At 59.1% G+C, this 17809-nt stretch overlaps 1 protein-coding gene across 1 annotated transcript in view; it reads left to right on the top strand.

Annotated features, from left to right (window-relative positions):
* Window positions 1-17809, top strand: part of MRC2 (mannose receptor C type 2) — a 43709-nt gene that overhangs the window by 21195 nt on the left and 4705 nt on the right. The window contains 28 exon segments of the mRNA XM_029075815.1: window positions 1207-1596; window positions 2119-2292; window positions 2698-2862; window positions 3555-3668; window positions 4122-4265; window positions 4948-5145; window positions 5521-5675; window positions 6467-6574; window positions 7061-7176; window positions 7517-7544; window positions 7546-7635; window positions 7637-7657; window positions 7659-7671; window positions 8604-8821; window positions 9322-9378; window positions 9381-9466; window positions 9789-9891; window positions 10292-10306; window positions 10309-10432; window positions 13695-13736; window positions 13826-13831; window positions 14488-14528; window positions 14530-14637; window positions 15637-15701; window positions 15807-15907; window positions 16774-16919; window positions 17182-17296; window positions 17643-17806. Coding sequence (XP_028931648.1) covers window positions 1207-1596; window positions 2119-2292; window positions 2698-2862; window positions 3555-3668; window positions 4122-4265; window positions 4948-5145; window positions 5521-5675; window positions 6467-6574; window positions 7061-7176; window positions 7517-7544; window positions 7546-7635; window positions 7637-7657; window positions 7659-7671; window positions 8604-8821; window positions 9322-9378; window positions 9381-9466; window positions 9789-9891; window positions 10292-10306; window positions 10309-10432; window positions 13695-13736; window positions 13826-13831; window positions 14488-14528; window positions 14530-14637; window positions 15637-15701; window positions 15807-15907; window positions 16774-16919; window positions 17182-17296; window positions 17643-17806 — 3107 coding nt within the window.

The following is a 17809-nucleotide window of genomic DNA, read 5'->3' as shown; positions in this document are numbered from 1 at the left end:
GAGGAGGCTCCGGCGAAGGAGACCGAGAATGACCGGCCAGAGAGGTAAGAGGAGAACCAGGAGAGGACAGAGTCCGTGAAGCCGAGGTGAGATAAGGTACGGAGGAGGAGGGGATGGTCGACAGTGTCAAAGGCAGCAGAGAGGTCAAGGAGGATCAGAATGGAGTAGGAGCCATTGGATTTGGCAAGAAGGAGGTCACGGGTGACCTTAGAGAGAGCAGTCTCGGTAGAGTGGAAGGGACGGAAGCCAGATTGGAGGAGGTCTAGGAGAGAATGGGAGTTAGGAATTCTAAGCATCGATTCTAGACGACACGTTCTAGGATTTTGGAAAGGAAGGGTAGTAGGGAGATAGGGCGATAACTGGAGGGGGACGTGGGGTCGAGAGCGGGTTTTTTTAGGATGGGGGAGACGTGGCATGTTTGAAGGCAGAGGGGAAGGAGCCATTGGAGATCAAGTGGTTAAAAATAGAAGTTAAGGAAGGTAGGAGGGCAGGGGTGATGGTTTTAAGAAGGTGAGAGGGAATGGGGTCCGAGGCGCAGGCGGAGGGGGTGGCACTCGCGAGGAGGGAGGAGATCTCCTCTGAGGATACCGCAGGGAAGGATGGGAAAGTAGGGGAGAGGGTCGGTGGGGGGGAGGGGAGAGGCGGAGGGGTGACTTTGGGGAGCTCAGACCTGATTGTGTTGATTTTCGTGAGGAAATAGGTGGCCAGATCATTGGGGGTGAGAGATGGGGGAGGGGGCGGAACAGGGGACCTAAGGAGAGAGTTAAAGGTCTGGAACAATCGGCGGGGGTGACGGGCATGGGTGTCGATGAGGGAGGAGGAGAAGTTTTGCCTGGCGGAGGAGAGGGCAGAGTCAAGGCAGGAAAGGATAAATTTGAAGTGTGTGAGGTCGGCTTGGTGCTTGGACTTTCTCCAGCAGCGCTCAGCAGCTCGAGCATAGGAGCGTAAGAGGAGGATGGAGGAGGTGATCCAGGGCTGTGGGATCCAGGAGTGTCAGAGTATGGGAGTGTATGAGGGTGTGTGTCGGTGTATGAGGGTGTGGGAAGATTGTGAGGGTGTGCGAATGTGGCAGGGTGTCGGGGTGTGAGGTCGGGGAGAGTGTGGGAGAGCCTTATTTGATCAAGGCTCTGTGCCCCTGGAGGGCCAAGATGGCATGTCCGCTGTGCCCGGCCACCCTTGACTGTCATCGCCTCTGTTTCCTTCCAGACCCCAGCTCTTTCCTGATCTTCGGCCAGGGGCTGCAGGGCTGCCTGGAGGCGCAGGGCGGGCAGGTCAGGGTCACCCCTTCCTGCAACACCAGCGCCCCTTCTCAGCACTGGAAATGGGTCTCCCGCAACCGGCTCTTCAACGTGGGTGCCCTGCAGTGCCTGGGCACGGCCTGGCCGGGAATCAACGCCTCAGCTGCCTTGGGCACCTACGAGTGTGATCGCGAGGCCCTGAGCCTGCGCTGGAACTGCCGCAGCCTGGGTGACCGGCTGACCCAGCAGCTGGGCAACGGGTCCCAAGGAGGGGCCGCAGAGCGTGGGGACCAGGCCCGGGGTGGGCCCTGGCGTGTCTACGGCACCGACGGGGACCTGTGCTCCGTGCCTTACCACGGTGAGAGCCGGGGGGGCGGGGGGACAGGATATAGGGCAGGGCGTAGCCCCCACCCCGACCATGGGACCCTGATCCCAGGACCCCAACCCCCGAGGGTCCCATTTCCCAAGGTCCGGCCGCCCAGCAAAGGGGACGATGAGGTTGATGGTGGTGGTTGTTATTGTTTTTTAAAGGCATCTGTTAAGTGCTTACTCTGTGCCAGGCACTGAACTAAGCACTGGGATAGATTCAGGATGATCAGGTTGGACATAGTCCATGTCCCATTTGGGGCTCACAGTCTTAATTCCCATTTTACAGATGAGGTAACAGGCACATAGCAGACAAGTGGGGGATCTGGGATTAGAACCCAGGTCCCCCGGCATATAGGCCTGTGCTCTTTCCACTAGACCATTCTCCTTCTTGAGCGCTTGTGACTGCTAGATGCCTTTTGCCCTCCTGCCCCTGTGTGTGGGGGGGGGCTGAGGGCTGGGCCAGGGTTAGGCTGAGCCCCACTGTTCCCTCTCCTTCTCCCTCCGCCCCCAGAGATCTACACCATCCAGGGCAATGCCCATGGGAAGCCCTGCACCATCCCCTTCAAGTATGATGGGCAGTGGTTTCATGCCTGCACCAGCAGCGGCCGTGAGGACGGTCACGTCTGGTGCGCCACCACCCAGGACTACGGCAAGGATGAGCGCTGGGGCTTCTGCCCCATCAAGAGTGAGTGCCCGGGTTCTCTGCTGGCCCCAGAGGCTCTGGCCAGAGCGGCATGGAGGGCCGGGGGCAGCAATGGGGGAGGCAGAGAGGGATCTCGGGAGGGAGAGAGCTGGAGTAGTCACTGGGGGCTTCAGGGGAGCCTGGCAGGGCCTCAGAGTCCAAAGTGCAAGCGGAGGAGGAGGGGCGACACTCCTCTCTCCCCCTGGGTTCTGGGCTGCATCTTGGGATCCCTCTGGGCACTCTCCACATGTCTCCCAGCAAAGGGGGAGTGTCATCTACCCATCCTCTCCCCGCCCCTTCCCCTCCCCCACGGTCCAGCCTGTAGCCGCCCTGGGTGGGGTGGGGCCGCCCCCGCCCCTGAGGGTCAGAGACGGTCTGGTGGAGCTGGGGTGGCCTCCATTGCGCCAGGTGATGACTGCGAGACCTTCTGGGACACGGACCACCTGACCAACAGCTGTTACCAGTTTAACTTCCAGTCCACCTTGTCCTGGAGGGAGGCCTGGGCCAGCTGCGAGCAGCAGGGGGCCGACCTGCTCAGCATCACCGAGATCCATGAGCAGACCTACATCAATGGCGAGTGCCCGCTCTCCGGGACCCCAGGCTCTCCCTGACACTCTGAACCCATCTCTGCCTCCATACCCCCCCGGCCAGCCCATCCACCCTCCACCACCCGGACAATCAGGGCACCGTTGAAAGACCCTGTCCCATTGTCCACTGCCTGCTGTGTGACCGGGCCAGGGTGGTGGGTTAGTTCCAGCAGTTTAGTTCCTGCAAGAGTGCAGGGTCACATATTTGCCGGGGGCTGTAGCCCCTCACCCCACAGGGACCGGCGTTGGGGGTCGTGGGGGGTGAGGGGGGCCTGGGTCTGCCCCTTAGCTGTGACTGCACATCTAGCAGGGCACTGCCTAGGCATGGAGCAGACTGGGGGTGTCCCACGCTTTCCCGTTTCCCCTCCCCTGGGTGCCCAACTCTTATATTGTCCTCTCCCAAGCGCTTAGTACAGAGCTCTGCATACCGTAAGTGCTCAATAAATACCGTTGATAGTGGTGATGATGATGATGCTGCTGCTGCCAGGCAGGACCAGACCCAGCAACAAACCTGGCTACCTCCCCCTCTCCCCAACTCAACCAGCCCTAAGGGTGAGGATGCCAACTCCAGCCCCAGGATGCCCCTCTCAGGAGCCTCCCACCCCAGCCTCCTGCATCGGGGTAAGGGGTTTGGGCAGGAGGGTCTCTGCACCCTCTGAGTGACCCCTGGCCTCCCAGGACTCCTGACCGGCTACAGCTCCACCCTGTGGATCGGCCTCAATGACCTGGACGTCAGTGGAGGCTGGCAGTGGTCTGACAACTCGCCCCTCAAATACCTGAACTGGGAGAGCGGTGAGGGCTGGTGGGGAGTTGGGAAGCCTTTGGATATGGTGGATACCGCATGGCATAGGGGGAGGGAGGGACTGGTGGAAAAGGGGGCTGGGGAAGAGGGAGGGATTGTGTGGGAGGGAATGGTCTGGTTGGGGAGAGGGGAGGGAGAGAGTTGTTGGGCAAGAGAGGGAGTGAGGGGAAGGGGATGGCCTGGTGTGGGAGAGGGAAGAGATTGACGGGGTGGGGGAATTCTTCAGGGGCAGCACTGGCCCAGAGCCCCCTGCCCATACCCAAAGAAGCCCAGCACCAGGTGCTGGGCCAGGGCAGAGGGAAGATTTCCAGTGGTGGACAGACCACCCTGGCCCTCAGGGGTCATGGTGGTGGTGGTGGGGGGGGGTCTTTCTCCGGGAGGGCTGTGGGTTGGGCCAGCCAGGGGAAGGCTGTCCCCACAGACGTCTGCCCTCCCGCCCGCAGATCAGCCCGACAACCCGAGCGAGGAGAACTGTGGGGTGATCAGGACCGAGTCCGCCGGAGGATGGCAGAACCGGGACTGCAGCATTGCGTTGCCCTATGTCTGCAAGAAGAGGCCCAACGCCACGCTAGAGGCCGGGCCCCCCGGTGGGTGCGGGGCTGGAGTAGGGGGGTGGGCTCATCCCCTGGTGGGTGTGGGGCGGGAGCTGCGGGCCAGCCCCCTGGTGGGTGCGGGGTGGGGAGCCAGGTCCCACTGTGGGTGGAATGGAGGGATGGTCTCCTTAGTGGGTGCGGGACAGGGGCGGATGGGGTGGGAAAGGCCCAGGGCAGACCCAAACCATCTGGGAGGTGTTAGGAAGAGACAGCTGGAATCCAGTTGATGTGGCCCCCAGAAAACTGTCCCTTTTCCATCTAGGGAGTGGTTCCCTCAGATAAATAGCTTAGGGCCAGGCCAGGCCGGGCCAGGGATGCAGGCCCAGGACTGGATACTGGTGTCTACCCCCTGTTCTTTCTGCCCCCTCAGATGTCTGCAGGGCCTGCTGGGATTTAGTAGTCCCAACAGGTCTCAGGACAGTCATGCCTCGACAATCCCCTTCTCTGGCCCCCGTGGAGTCCGGTGGCTCAGGATGGGTTTGGAGCTGTACCCATCTCAGAGATCTGTCCCAGGCGGCACTGGAGACTAGTTGCCCCGGCTGAGCCCCAGACCCCTGAAGCTCTCCGGCTGGCTGGGACCGGGGGTGGGGTGAGGGTGGGGGGCTGCGTGACGTGGCGAGGGGAGGTCTGGGGTGGTGAGTCTGCTCCCGCCCACGCCCCCATCCCACCCCTGCAGTGCTGGGCGACTCGAAGGCGGACGTGCGGGTGGAGTGTGAGCCCGCCTGGCAGCCCTTCCAGACGTCGTGCTACCGCCTGCTGGGGGAGAAGCGATCCTGGCCCGAGGCCCGCAAGGCCTGTCTGCGAGGCGGGGGGGACCTGCTCAGCGTCCACAGCCTGGCCGAGCTCGAGTTTGTCACCAAGCAGGTCAAACAGGGTGAGGCGTTTGGGGTGCCGGGGTGTCTGCCAGTCCTTAATGCCCGAGGTGGGACATTCCCTCTCCCCAGTCCCACATCCTGGTCTTCGCCAATCCCTCAAGGGCAGGGTTCGGCCATCCTCCTAGGTAGCCCCTGAACCCCTAGCCCTAACAGGGTAGGGGTGGACCGTTTGTTTGGGGGGCCCCATGAACCTCCAGCCCTACAAGGCAGGCGTCAGCCACCCTCTTGGGTGGGCCCTGAACCACCCAGCCGCTACAGGGCAGGGATGGACCATCCTCCCAGGTGGCCCCCGAATCCCCGGGCGCCCCACCCTCCGGTGCCCGGGCGCCTGACGGAGGGACCCCGGCACCCCCCGGCCCGTTTCCACCTCCCAGATGTGGAGGAGCTCTGGATCGGCCTGAATGACCTGAAGTTGCAGATGAGCTTCGAGTGGTCAGACGGAAGCCCCGTGCGCTTCACCCACTGGCACCCCTTCGAGCCCAACAACTTCCGGGACAACCTAGAGGACTGCGTCACCCTCTGGGGGCCGGTGAGAACCTGGCCCTGCCCCCTTTCCGTCGGTGGGCAGGTTTTGTCTTTCTTCCTCCAACCTCCCACTCATTCATTCATTCATTCAATAGTATTTATTGAGCGCTTACTATGTGCAGAGCACTGTACTAAGCGCTTGGAATGAACAAGTCGGCAACGGATAGAGACGGTCCCTGCCGTTTGACGGGCTTACAGTCTAATCGGGTGAGACGGACAGACAAGAACGATGGCAATAGAGTCAAGGGGAAGAACATCTCGTAAAAACAATGGCAACTAAATAGAGTCAAAGCGATGTACATTTCATTAACAAAATAAATAGGGTAATGAAAATATATACAGTTGAGCAGACCAGTACAGTGCTGACTCGACGATCTTATTCTCCAAGAATTTAACTGTGTGCTAAGCAGTGAGCTTGAGACAAGATAATCAGATTAGACACAGTCCCCATCCTGCCAGGCCTAAGTCTGAGAGGGAGGATCTTATCCGCTCTTTCAGATGAGGAAAAGGAGGCACGGCGAGGTTAAATGACTTGCCCAAGGTTCCACAGCAGGCACATGGCAGAGCAGGGATCAAAACTCAGCTCTCGAAATTCCCAGCCCCAGGTTCTTTCCCCAAGGCTGTACCTCTTCCCTCTACTCTTCTCCAACTCCCCTCCACCGGGCTCTGCTCTGTGCTTCTGCCCACAGGAGCCCTGAAAGGGTGGATAACTGGGGGTGGGTTGGGAAGCCGGATTTGGGGGAAGGGGGTGGGAGGGGTGGCGGATCGGGCACTCAGTCCTATTGCCGGACACAGGAGGGGCGCTGGAATGACAGCCCCTGCAACCAGACTCTGCCCGCCGTCTGCAAGAAGCCTGGACAGGTCAGCCCGGGGTCTGCAGAGGAGGACCATGGCTGTCGCAAGGTGAGACCTCCCCAGGGTGGGGTGGGGGCCGGTGCTAGGTCTGGCTCCCCAGATTTATGCCTTGCCTTTTATTAAGCCCAGTGCCCAGCCTCCTCAACCAGCAGGCAGCCTGGGGGATTAGGGTTGGCTGGGAAACACTTAACCCATCTCTCAGTTTCCCTCTCTGCTGAATGGAGATATTTTCTCTTTCATGACTACATTGAGAAGATGATTTTGGGGGAGAGTTGGGGAAGAGGTTGCTTGTGGAGAACTGTGGGGGGCAAAGCCTGATTTGGGGGACTGGCTGTGCGGGCTGGGGAATCCCGCTGGCCCAGCTCCTGTCTTCGCCTGCTCTGGCAGTGCCAGGCCTAGGCCAGTGAGATCAGCTGGTTCCTGCCTGGGGGTCCCCCTGGCCAGAGCCCTGCTTCCTCCTCCTCCTCCTCCTCCTCCTCTTGCCTCCTCTAGCCTTAGGCTCAGCTTCCCGCCCCTGCTCTACTTTTCCCCCAGGGCTGGAAGTGGCACAGCCCTTCTTGCTATTGGCTGGGAGAAGATCACGTGACATACAGCGAGGCCCGGCGGCTCTGCATGGAGCAGGGTGCCACCTTGGTCACCATCACCAACAGGTAAGACCTCTGTTGGTGGGGATGGGGGAGACTGGTCTACCCCCTGGTGAGGGTCCCCTGCCTGCCACAGTCTCTCCCCACCACCCCACCTGTCCAATCCCCAGTTTCCAGTCTCTCCCCGCCACCCAACCCCCAGTAAATCCACCACCTGTCAATCCCCAGTCCATCAGGGTCTCTCCCCACCGCCCAACCCCCAATCTGTCACAGTCTCTCCCTATAACTCGGTCTATCTAACTCCCAGCCCCCAAACCAATCTCTCCCCACCACCCGACGCGGGCCCCGTCCCCAGCCCCTTGTCCCCAGTCCTCGGCTGGCAGTGCCCCTGCTTCCTCCCGCTCAGGTTCGAGCAGGCCTATGTCAGCAGCCTCCATCTTCAGCTGGAGCGGAGAGGCACTTTTTGGACTGCGCTACAGGAACCTGAACGGGACCGGCGCCTTCTATTGGCTCAGCGGAGACGAAGGTCTCCTACACCCACTGGAACCCGGGACCAGCCCGGTGAGGCCCTGGCCTAGACAGGCCGTCCCAGGGCAGGGGTGGGGAGCCATGTTCTCTGAGCCATGAACTATACTACAGCTACTTCGTATAATAGAAATACTTAACTGTGGCATTTGTTAAGCACTTACCTATGTGCCAGGCACTGTGACTAAGCGCTGGGGTGGATACAGGCAAATCAAGGTTTGGACACAGTCCCGTCCCTCATGGGCCTCGCACTCTTAATCCCCATTTTATAGCTGGGGTAACTGAGGCACAGAGAAGTTAAATGACTTGTCTGAGGTCACACAAGAAGTCAGAGGTCATGAGTTTGAATCCCAGCTCTGCCACTTGCCAGCTGACTGTGGGCAAGTCACTTCACTTCTCTGTGCCTCAGTTCCCTCATCTGTAAAATGGGGATGAAGACTGTGAAGCCCCACGTGGGACAACCTGATTCCCCTGTGTCTTCCCCAGCGCTTAGAACAGTGCTCTGCACATAGTAAGCGCTTAACAAATACAAACATTATATTTTATAAGTGGCAGAGCTGGAATTAGAACCCGGGTCCTTCCCATAACCAGGCCTATGCTTTATCCAGTAGGCCATGCTGCTTCTCCAACCCCATCGAGTGTACTACGACCCCATCAGGTCACTCCCAGCCTGGAGAGTCCCGCAGGGGCCTGTGTCACGCCCCCTCCCCCAACCTGCCCCCTCCTCCAAGCCCCTTCACACCTGCCCCACAGAGCAGTCTGCTTAGCCTGCCCAAATGCACTCCTGCCCATCCTGCTTCAAGGGGCCTCCGTGGGCTCTGGGCACTGTGGCTTCCCTATGGGCAGGATGGAGGCAAGGGGGAATGAGATGAGGGGGCAGTGCGCACCCCTGCTCCCAGCTGCTCCCAGCCCGCTCACCCCCCACTCACGACCCACCCACACCCTGATGATGTCTGTCTCCTGGCCAGGGTTCAGCCGCGGGGGCTGCGTGGCCTTGGCCACGGGCAGTGCCACGGGGCTGTGGGAGGTGAAGGACTGCGCCACCTTCCAGGCCCGCTACATCTGCCGGCAGAATCTGGGCACCCCTGTGGCCCCAGAGCCACCCGGTCCCGACCCCACGCCCAGCCTCACCGCCTCTTGCCCCAGTGGCTGGACCTCGGACCCTAAACTCCGCCACTGCTACAAGGTAGGAGGCTGCCGGATGCCCCAGGACCAACCCAGGATCCAGGCGGTATCCGTCTGCCCACCCCCTTCCTCCGCCTCATCCAGCCCTTCCCCTTCCCCAGCCCCTGCCTTCCCTGATTGCAGGTCAAATGGGGAATGTTGCCTGGACCCTTGGGAGGGGTGGTCTGTTGAGTACTGGGACCCTGGCTGCCCCTTTGGAATCCAGGGAAAGGGTGGCTTTTTTTCTCTGCTCCTCCCCCACCCCCAACGCCGAACCCACCATCCCTCCTTGCTGCCCGTCTGGTTGGAGCCTGGGGGTGGTGCTGGGGGGAGAACTCTCCTGGACCAGACAGTGGTTCCAGCTCCAGGTAAATCCCCGGGACTGTGGGGGTAGGGGGAGGGCAGCAGATATCGCTGTGGCGGAGGCCCCCGGAGCCTGATGCCCTCCTTCTTTCCTTCCTTCTCCCCTCAACCCTCAACTCCCTTCCTGGCCTTCCCACCAACTCCCGGTGGCCCCCACAGGTGTTTGGCTCCGATCGGCTGCAGGACAAGAAGAGTTGGGTCCTGGCCCAGGGGAGCGTGCCGGGGAGCTGGGGGCTCAGCTGCTCAGCCTGGCCAGCTCCCAGGAGGAGCACTTTGTGGCCAACATGCTCAACAAGGTCTTCGGGTACGAAGCTGGGAGCGAGGGGGGTGGCACTAGCGGGGAGTGTGTGTTCAGAGGACACGCGGGTGCTCTTTGCATGTATGTTTATGCACATTTGTGCATGGGTGTGAATCTATGGTATGTACATGCATGAGAGTAGACATGTAGTTTGTGTGTACACTGTTTGGGTCCTTGTGTTGCCGGGGGACGTTGCTGGGTGGGTGGTGATGGACCCGTGGAGGACTTTGCAGGGGGATGCCCCTTGCGCTCTCCCCCTCTCCGGGGTCCTCACCTTGTCCCCTGGCCTCCCTCTCTCTTCCCACCTCCTGACCCTTCCTACGGGCAGCGAGTCGGAGCCTGAGAACCACGAGCAGCACTGGTTCTGGATCGGCCTCAACCGACGGGATCCTAGGGCCGAGCGGAGTTGGCGCTGGAGCGACGGCCTGGGGGTGAGCCGTCAGGGAAGGGGCACCGAGCTCGGAGAGCTGGGGGGAAGGGGCGGCCCGGCAGGCAGGCGGGGGGCCCGGTGGTGAAACTAGGCATCGGTAGAGCTTGGAGCGCTGGGCCGTGGACCTCGGAAGGAGGTAAGGGGATAGGGCCTCCTGTACCCATTTTACAAATGGGGCGCCCAAGGCTGGAGGAGGGCAGAGAGGTTCCCGGCTGGGCCAGTGGGTGCTCAGCTTCCCCGACCCTGGGTTTGGGGCAGGGACTGACTCGCCATTCGATCCCCGGCGACCCCAGCCATCGCCCTGGCTCTGAACCTTGGCCACTGGCTCCGGGGCCGTCCCTGGCCTCCCCTGCTGGAGAGGAGAGTCACCCTCTCACCGCCCCTCCCCCCCGCCCGCCCAGTATTCCTACCACAACCTTTCGACCGCAGCCGCCACGACGACGATTGACATCAGGAGCTGTGTGGTCCTGGACTCGGCTCTCTGCAGTGGGTCCCCATGCAGTGCGAGACGCAGCTGGACTGGATCTGCAAAATCCCCAAAGGTGGGGACAGGGCCGACCCGAGGCTCACTTGCCTCTCTTCCTCGTCCCTCTTCCAAACAATCAGCTCACCCCGTCCTACTTCACCTCGTTGCTCTCCTACCACAGGCCAGCCCACACACTTGGCTCCTCTAACGCCCACCTACTCACTCTACCCCCATCTCATCTATCGCCCCGCCAACCCCTTGCCCGCGTCCTCCCTCTGGCCTGGAACTCCCTCCCACTTCAATCAATCAAAGTTGATAGGGCATGGGTCTGGGACTTGGAAGGTCGTGGATTCTAAACCCGGTTCCACCAGTTGTCTTCTGTGTGACCTTGGGCAAGTCACTTTACTTTTCTGGGCCCCAGTTAACTCATCTGTAAAATGGGGATCGAGACTGTGAGCCCCACATAGGACAGGGACCATGTTCTACCTGATTTGCTTATATCCACCCCAGTGCTTAGTACAGTGCCTGGCACAGAGTAAGAACTTAACAAATACCATTATTAGTATTATTACTGAGTGCTTACTATGTGCAGAGCACTGTACTAAGCTCTTGGGGGAGTACAATACAACAGAATTAGCAGACATGTTCCTTTCTCATAACGAGCTCACAGTCTAGAGGGGGAGACATTCATTCATTCAATCATTTATTGAGCGGTTGCTGTGTACAGAGCACAGTACTAAGCACTTGGAAGAGTACAATATAACAATAAACAGTCACATTTCCCTCCCACAATGAGCTACAGTCTAGAGCAGAGGGAGACAGACATCAATATAAATAAATATATTTACAGATATATACATAAATGCTGTGGGGCTGGGATGGGGGAAGAGCAAAGAGAGCAAGTAAGGGCGAGGCAGAAGGAATGGGAGATGAGAAAAAGTGGGGCTTAGTCTGGGAAGGCCTCTTGGAGGAGAATGGGCCTTCAATAAGGCTCTGAAGCCGGGAAGAGTAATTGTCTATTGGATTTGAGGAGGGAGGATGTTCCAGACCAGAGGCAGACATAAGTAAGGGGTTGGTGCAAGACAGGCGAGATGGAGGTACAGTGAGAAGGTTAGCAGTAGAGGAGCAAAATGTGTGGGCTGGGTTGTAGAAGGAGAGAAGTGAGGTGAGGTAGGAGGGGGCAAGGTGGTAGAGTGCTTTAAAGCCAATGGTGAGGAGTTTTTGTTTGATGAGGAGGTAGATGGGGAACCACTGGAGTTTTTCGAGGAGCGGGGTGACATGTCCTGAACGTTTTTATAGAAAAATGATCTGGGTAGCAGAGTGAAGTGGAGTGGGGAGAGACAGGAGGCTGGGAGGTCAGCAAGGAGGCTTAAAGCTGTAATACAGGCAGGTTAGGATGAGTGATTGTATTAACGTGGTAGATATTAATATGAATAAGTAATTTACAATATTTAATGATACGTACATAAGTGTCTTGGGGTTGGGGTTAATATTAAGTGTCCAAAGGTCACAGATTCAAGTGCATAGTTGCCATAGAAGGGACAGTGAGCTGGGGAAAAGAGGGTTTAACTGGGGAAGGTCTCTTGGAAGAGATGTGACCTTAGTAGTGCTCTGCCAGGTCGAGATGTGTTAATATGCATATGTGGAGAGGGAGGGAATTTCAGGCTGGGGGGAGGGTGGGAAAGGGGTAGGCAGCTAGATAGATGAGATCGAAGCACAGTGAGTAAACTGGCGCTAGAGGAGTGGAGTGTATGGTGTAGGCTGTATTAGGAGATCTGTGAGGTGAGCTAGGGGGAGGAGAGCTGAGTGAATCTTTTAATCCAATGGTAAGAAGCTTCTGGGTGATGTGGTGGTGAAAGGGCAACCACTGGAGGTTCATGAGGAGTGGAGAGAGATGAACTGAACTTTTTGTTGAAAAAATGATTTGTGCAGCAGATAAGTAATATGTAAGTATAGATTATGTGGAAATATAGATTGGAGTGGAGAGAGACAGAAGGCCAGGAGGTCAGGGAGGCGGCAGATGCAGTAGTCAAGGCGGAATAGGATAAGTGCTTGAATTAGCATGGTAGCAGTTTGGATAGAGAGGAAAAGGCAGATTTTAGCAATGTTGTGAAGGTAGAACTGACAGGATTTTGTGACAGATTGAATATGTGGTTGGAATGAGAGAGATGAGTCAAGGAAAAAGCCAAGGTTACGGGCTTGTGAGATAGGGAGGATAGTGGTGTTATCTACAGTGATGGGAAAGATGGGGAAGACAGGATTTGGGTGGAAGGAAAGGAGTTCAGTTTTGGACTTGTTTAATTTGAGATGGGACATCCGAGTAGATATGCCTTGAAGGCAGGGAGAAGTGCGAGATTGCAGGGAAGGGGAGAGGTCAGGGCAGGAGATGTAGATTTGGGAATCATCTGTTTATAGGTGGTTATTGAAGCCATGGGAGCAAATGAGATCTGCAAAGGAGTGGGTTTAGATGGGGAATAGAAGGGGAACTACAGCTGAGCTTTGAGGGGCCCCCTAATGTCAGAGGGTGGGAGGCAGAGGAGGCGGCTGAGAAGGAGGGATCAAGGAGAAAGGAGAACCAAGAGAGGACACTGTCAGTGAAGCCAAGGTTGGATAAAGTGTCTATGAGAAGGGAGTGTCAAAGGGGGCTGAGCTGTCTAGGAAGATTAGGATGGAGCAGAGGCCATCAGATTTGGTAAGAAGGCTAATCGGTTTCCTTGGAGAGGCTGGTTTCTGTGGAGTTAAGGGGGCAGAAGCCAGATTGGAGGGGATCTAGAAGAGAACTGGAGAAGAGGAAGTGGAGACAAATTTGACAGACCACCTCTCTCCCCATCTTCAAAGCCCCCCCGAATCACATCTCCAGCAAGAGGCCTTCCCCAACTAAACCCTCATTTTCCCTATTCCTCTCCCCTTCCGTGTTGCTTATGCACTTGGATTTGTCCCCTTTAAGCACTGTATAGTCACCCCAGCCCTGCGGCATGCATGTCCATAGCCTTTACCCTCTGCCGTTTCCCCTCTATGTAATTATATCATGTCTTTCTCCCCCTCTAGATTGTAAGCTCCTTGTGGCAGGGATCGTGTCTATTGACTCTATTGTATTGTACTTTCCCAACCCACTTGGTGCAGTGCTCAGCACAATAGTAAGTGCTCAGTAAATACTATGGATTGATTGTTCACTGCATTGCTCCCCACTCTCTGCAGGGACCCTCAAGCCCCGGCCCTGCGCCACAGTCGCACCTCCTCTCCGTGCCCCTCTTCTCCTGTTCTCCTCCCCCTCCTCTTTCCCCTCCTTCTCCTGCCTCTTCTCCCCTCACCTCTCTGCCTCGTCTCTTTCTCTGCCAGGACAGACATCCAAGAGCCAGATATCAGCCCGCAAGGTGAGGGTCCTCTCTCTCTCTCTCTCTCTCTCCCTCCCTTCCTCCTCCCTGCCTCACCTCCTGCTGGTGGAGGTAGAAGGTGAAGCCCCACCGAGGAGAATGTGGAGTCTGGTGGGCTGTTACTGGTGGGGCACAGGTTGGGGTCTTGCTTCTGCAAGGGGCCTGGGGCTGGCTGCTGAGCGGCAGGGTCTCCCGGAAGGATGGGCCAGGGAGAGGTGGGGGTGGCCGAGCAGCTAGTGAGAAGGGCAACGGGGACCCCAGCCACTCCCACCCTGAGTGCCCTCCCCCACAACCCCTCCTCACCTCCATCCCCCCCAGCCACCTTGGCCTCTCCCCACTCCCCCAGCCTATCACCCCCAGACCAGCTGTGGGCCCGGTGACCCCCGTGTCTCCCCACCTCCTGAACAAGATGAGCGTTTTCATCTGATTGGTGGCTGACTGCTTAGACCCTGCCCCCACCAGCTCCCGCCACCCACTGTCCACCCGGCCAGCACGCGGTACCCCTCCTTCAGCCCACTGTCCCCTCCACCAGCCTGCCGTCTCCCTGCCAGCCCGCCGTACTCCTCCTCCAGCCCTCTGTCCCTTCCACGGGTCTGCAGTCTCCCTGCCAGCCCACTGTCCCCCTCCACCGGTCTGCCGTTCCTCCCCCGCCCTCCTCCTCCCCCGGGGCCCAGCGCGGGATCCATCGTCCCCCCCCGCCCCCCGCTCGTCTGCCACCCCTCACGTGATGCTCCCGGGCTCTGCAGGCAGGAAGGAGGGGTGAGGTTCCAGGAGGCCGAGTACAAGTTCTTTGAGCATCAACTCCACGTGGGTGCAGGCTCAGCGCATCTGCACGTGGTTCCAGGCGGAGCTGGTGTCTGTGCACAGCCAAGCTGAGCTGGACTTCCTGGGCCACAACCTGCTGAAGGTGGGGGTCCACGGGGACGGGGGGGGAGGAGAGACACCCTGGGAGTCCGGAGGGAAGAGGCATGGTTGGGGGGGCGAGGCACCGCTGGGCGCAGAGGGGAGGGACACAGGGGTGGGCAGCGGAGACACCATGGGTTCTGGAGGGAAGAGATCACTGGGGCTGAAGGCACCTGAGGGAGAGGGGCATGGGGGCGGGGGACACGCTGAGAGATCCGAGGAAGTAAGGCGGCAAGGGAGATGTGGAGACACTGCGCAGCCCTGGAGGGAGGGGGCACAGCTAAGGGGCCGGGCGGCTGGGGGAAGGGACATATAAGAAATGGGGCCTGAGAGGCAGGAGTGTGAGGAGAGGAGGAGCAGGGGGAGAAAGTGCGTGGGGGAAAAGAGATGGGGAGTCGAGGCTGGGGTAGAATTTCGGCTTTGCCTGGAACTTCAGGCAGGAACCTCCAGAATCTTGCCCGCTGCCCCCCCCCCCCCAGTCCCACGTTGGCATTGACCTCCCCAGTCGTGGCTCCCCTGCTGGGACACTAACTGGGCAGTGCCCTGCCTGCCACTCCTAGTCTGACTCCAGCAGCCATCGTGCCTAGCCTGTCCAGGGCTCTTTGGCCCCTCCAGGAAGGGGCAGGGATGAGGACTGGTGAGTGCGGGTGGAGAAAAGCTACACACATAGCAGCGAGGGAAGCTGGGAAAGTGAGGGCAGCCGAACAGCAAGGGCAGCTGGGACAGCGAGGGCAGATGCCAGGGAAGGAAGGGCACCTGGGCCAATGAAGACAGCTGGGACAACAAGGGTAACCGGAACAGTGAGGGTAACCAGGGCAGATACCAGGGAAACCAGGACAGACTCCAGGACAGTGGAGGGGAGGCACTGGGCCTACGCCCGGCAGGACACCGGGGACTCTTGGGGGCGATGTTACATGGCACCTCCTGCCTTCTGCCCACCCTTCGGAGAGGGGCGGCCTAGCTCTGCATCTCCCCCTGACCGTTGACCCTCTGGTTTGGCCAGTTCTCCCGGGGGCAGGAGCAGCACTGGTGGATCGGGCTGCACACGGAGAATGACGGACGCTTCAGGTAGGAGTTCGGCCCCTGCGGGCCTTGTTCTTGGCCCTGGCCACAGCCCTACCCGGTTCCAGCCCTAGCCCACCCCCAGTCCCGGCCCCTGCTTTGCTGTTTCAGGTGGACAGACTGGTCAATCCTCAACTTCATCTCCTGGGCCCCGGGCAAGCCGAGGCCCGTCAGCAAGGACAAGAAGTGCGTGTACATGACGGCCAGCCGCGGTGAGACCCCCGCCCACCTCGTCATCGACCCCCTAGATCCCCTTATCTCCTGCCTGGAAGAGGCACACCCCTCCTAGCCCTCAGCACCTCCCTGCTTTCCATACCTTCCAGGCCGAGGTCTGTGCCTGTCCAGGACAGCCCGGGTCATTTTCCTCCCAGCACCTGGAGGCTGAAATGGGAACTCCTGTTCTCTCTCTTGGGAAGGGCACAGGGTGTGTGTGAGGGTGGGAAGTTGCTCGCTCCCCTCACTCTGTGTCTGACTGGGGGCCTTTTGCCTGGTCTTCTTCTCCATCTCTGTCAGTGACTCCCCTCCATCCACTTCTCTGTCCCTGCCTCAGTTCTGTGGGGTGGGGGATGAGATCAATAACAGTGTGCGTGTGTGTCTCTGTCCATGTCTCTCTGGGAAAATGCCTGTCTTTGTCTCTTTCCACGTCTCCAGGAAAATGATTGTCCATGTCTCTTTCCATGTCTCTCTCTGAGAAAATGACTGTCCATGTCTCCTCTCTATGTTTCTGTCCAAGGAAGAAGCAGCGTGGCCTAGTGGAAAGAACAGGGGCCTGGGAGTCAGAGGACCTGAGTTCTAATCCTTGCTCCTCTACTTGTCTTCTGTGTGACCTTGGGCGAGTCACTTCACTTCTCTGTGCCTCAGTTCCCTCATCTGTAAAATGGGGATTAAGACCTTGGGGCCCATGTGGCACATGGACTGTGTCCAGCCTGATTAACTGGTATCTTCCCCAGCGCTTAGAACAGTGCCTGGCAAAGAGTAAGCGCTCATCAAATGCCATTGCAAGAAAAAAAAAGTGACCGTTTATGTCTCTGTCCGTGTCTCTGCCTGGGAAAGTGACAGCCCACATCTCTGTCTGCAGAGGACTGGGGAGACCAGCGCTGTCAGACTGCCCTGCCCTACATCTGCAAACGCAGCAACAGCACGGCTCCCACGCCGTCCCCATCTTTCATGCCCACCATCCTCCCGGGCGGCTGCCCCCCAGGCTGGATCCACTTTAGTCATAAGGTAAAAAGGGCATGTGCAGAGGTGAGAGTATGTGAGACCCAATTCAACGCCATCCACCCCCCCCAACTCCCTCCTTGCCTCACCATCAGAGGGCTTTCCCGCCCCGCTGGAGACACCCCTTGCTACTTGAACTCCCCCTCCTCCCTGTCTGCCTAGGGATACCCCGCCAGAGGTGGGTCCAAGCTCCCAATGAGGTAGTAGGGAGAAAACCTTCCCCGTCCATCTCGTATCCTTGTCCCCTTCCCGCCCCCCGCCGCCCCAGTGCCTCCGGATCCACGGCTGGGACCCCGCCGATCGCGGCCGGTGGCAGGAGGCGCAGCAGACCTGTAGGCAGCAGGAGGGTCAGCTGGTGACTATCAACAGCCTGTTGGAGCAAGGTGGGTCTGCAACCCCACCTCCACCCCCACCAATTGCCCTCAGACCCTGCAGCCCCGGGGCCCTCGGCTGCCAGGCACCCAGGGAGGTGGGCGATGCTGGAAGAACTGGGAGGTTGGCAGGGGCCGGGCCTCTTCAAGGGTTGGAAGGATTGGAAGGGTTGGGGGTTGAGGGGATGGGGGCTCGAGGGGACGGCTGTGCTGGGTTGTGGTGAGGGCAGAGTTCAGCCCTCCCTCGATCACCATGCTGATGGCTGTGGTTCCTGGACTCCAGCCGGGGAGTGATTGGTCTCCCCAGGCACTGATCGCCCCGTCCAGCTCAGTCTCCCTCCTCTCCCTGTTTCCTCAGCGTTTATCACTACCAGATTGTCCAACGTGTCCTTTGACCTATGGATTGGCCTCCACGCGGCCCAGAAGGAGTTCCAGTGGGCAGACCGGGAGCCGCTGCTCTACGGGCACTGGGCCCCCGGCGAGCCATCGGGACATGATTCTGCCCCCAGTGGTGACAAGCCTGTG

This window comes from Ornithorhynchus anatinus, chromosome 11, assembly GCF_004115215.2.
Source record: "Ornithorhynchus anatinus isolate Pmale09 chromosome 11, mOrnAna1.pri.v4, whole genome shotgun sequence".
Classification (NCBI taxonomy): domain Eukaryota; kingdom Metazoa; phylum Chordata; class Mammalia; order Monotremata; family Ornithorhynchidae; genus Ornithorhynchus; species Ornithorhynchus anatinus.
The sequence above is the reverse complement of the archived record's forward strand: the minus strand, read 5'-3'. Positions and strand labels throughout refer to the sequence as shown.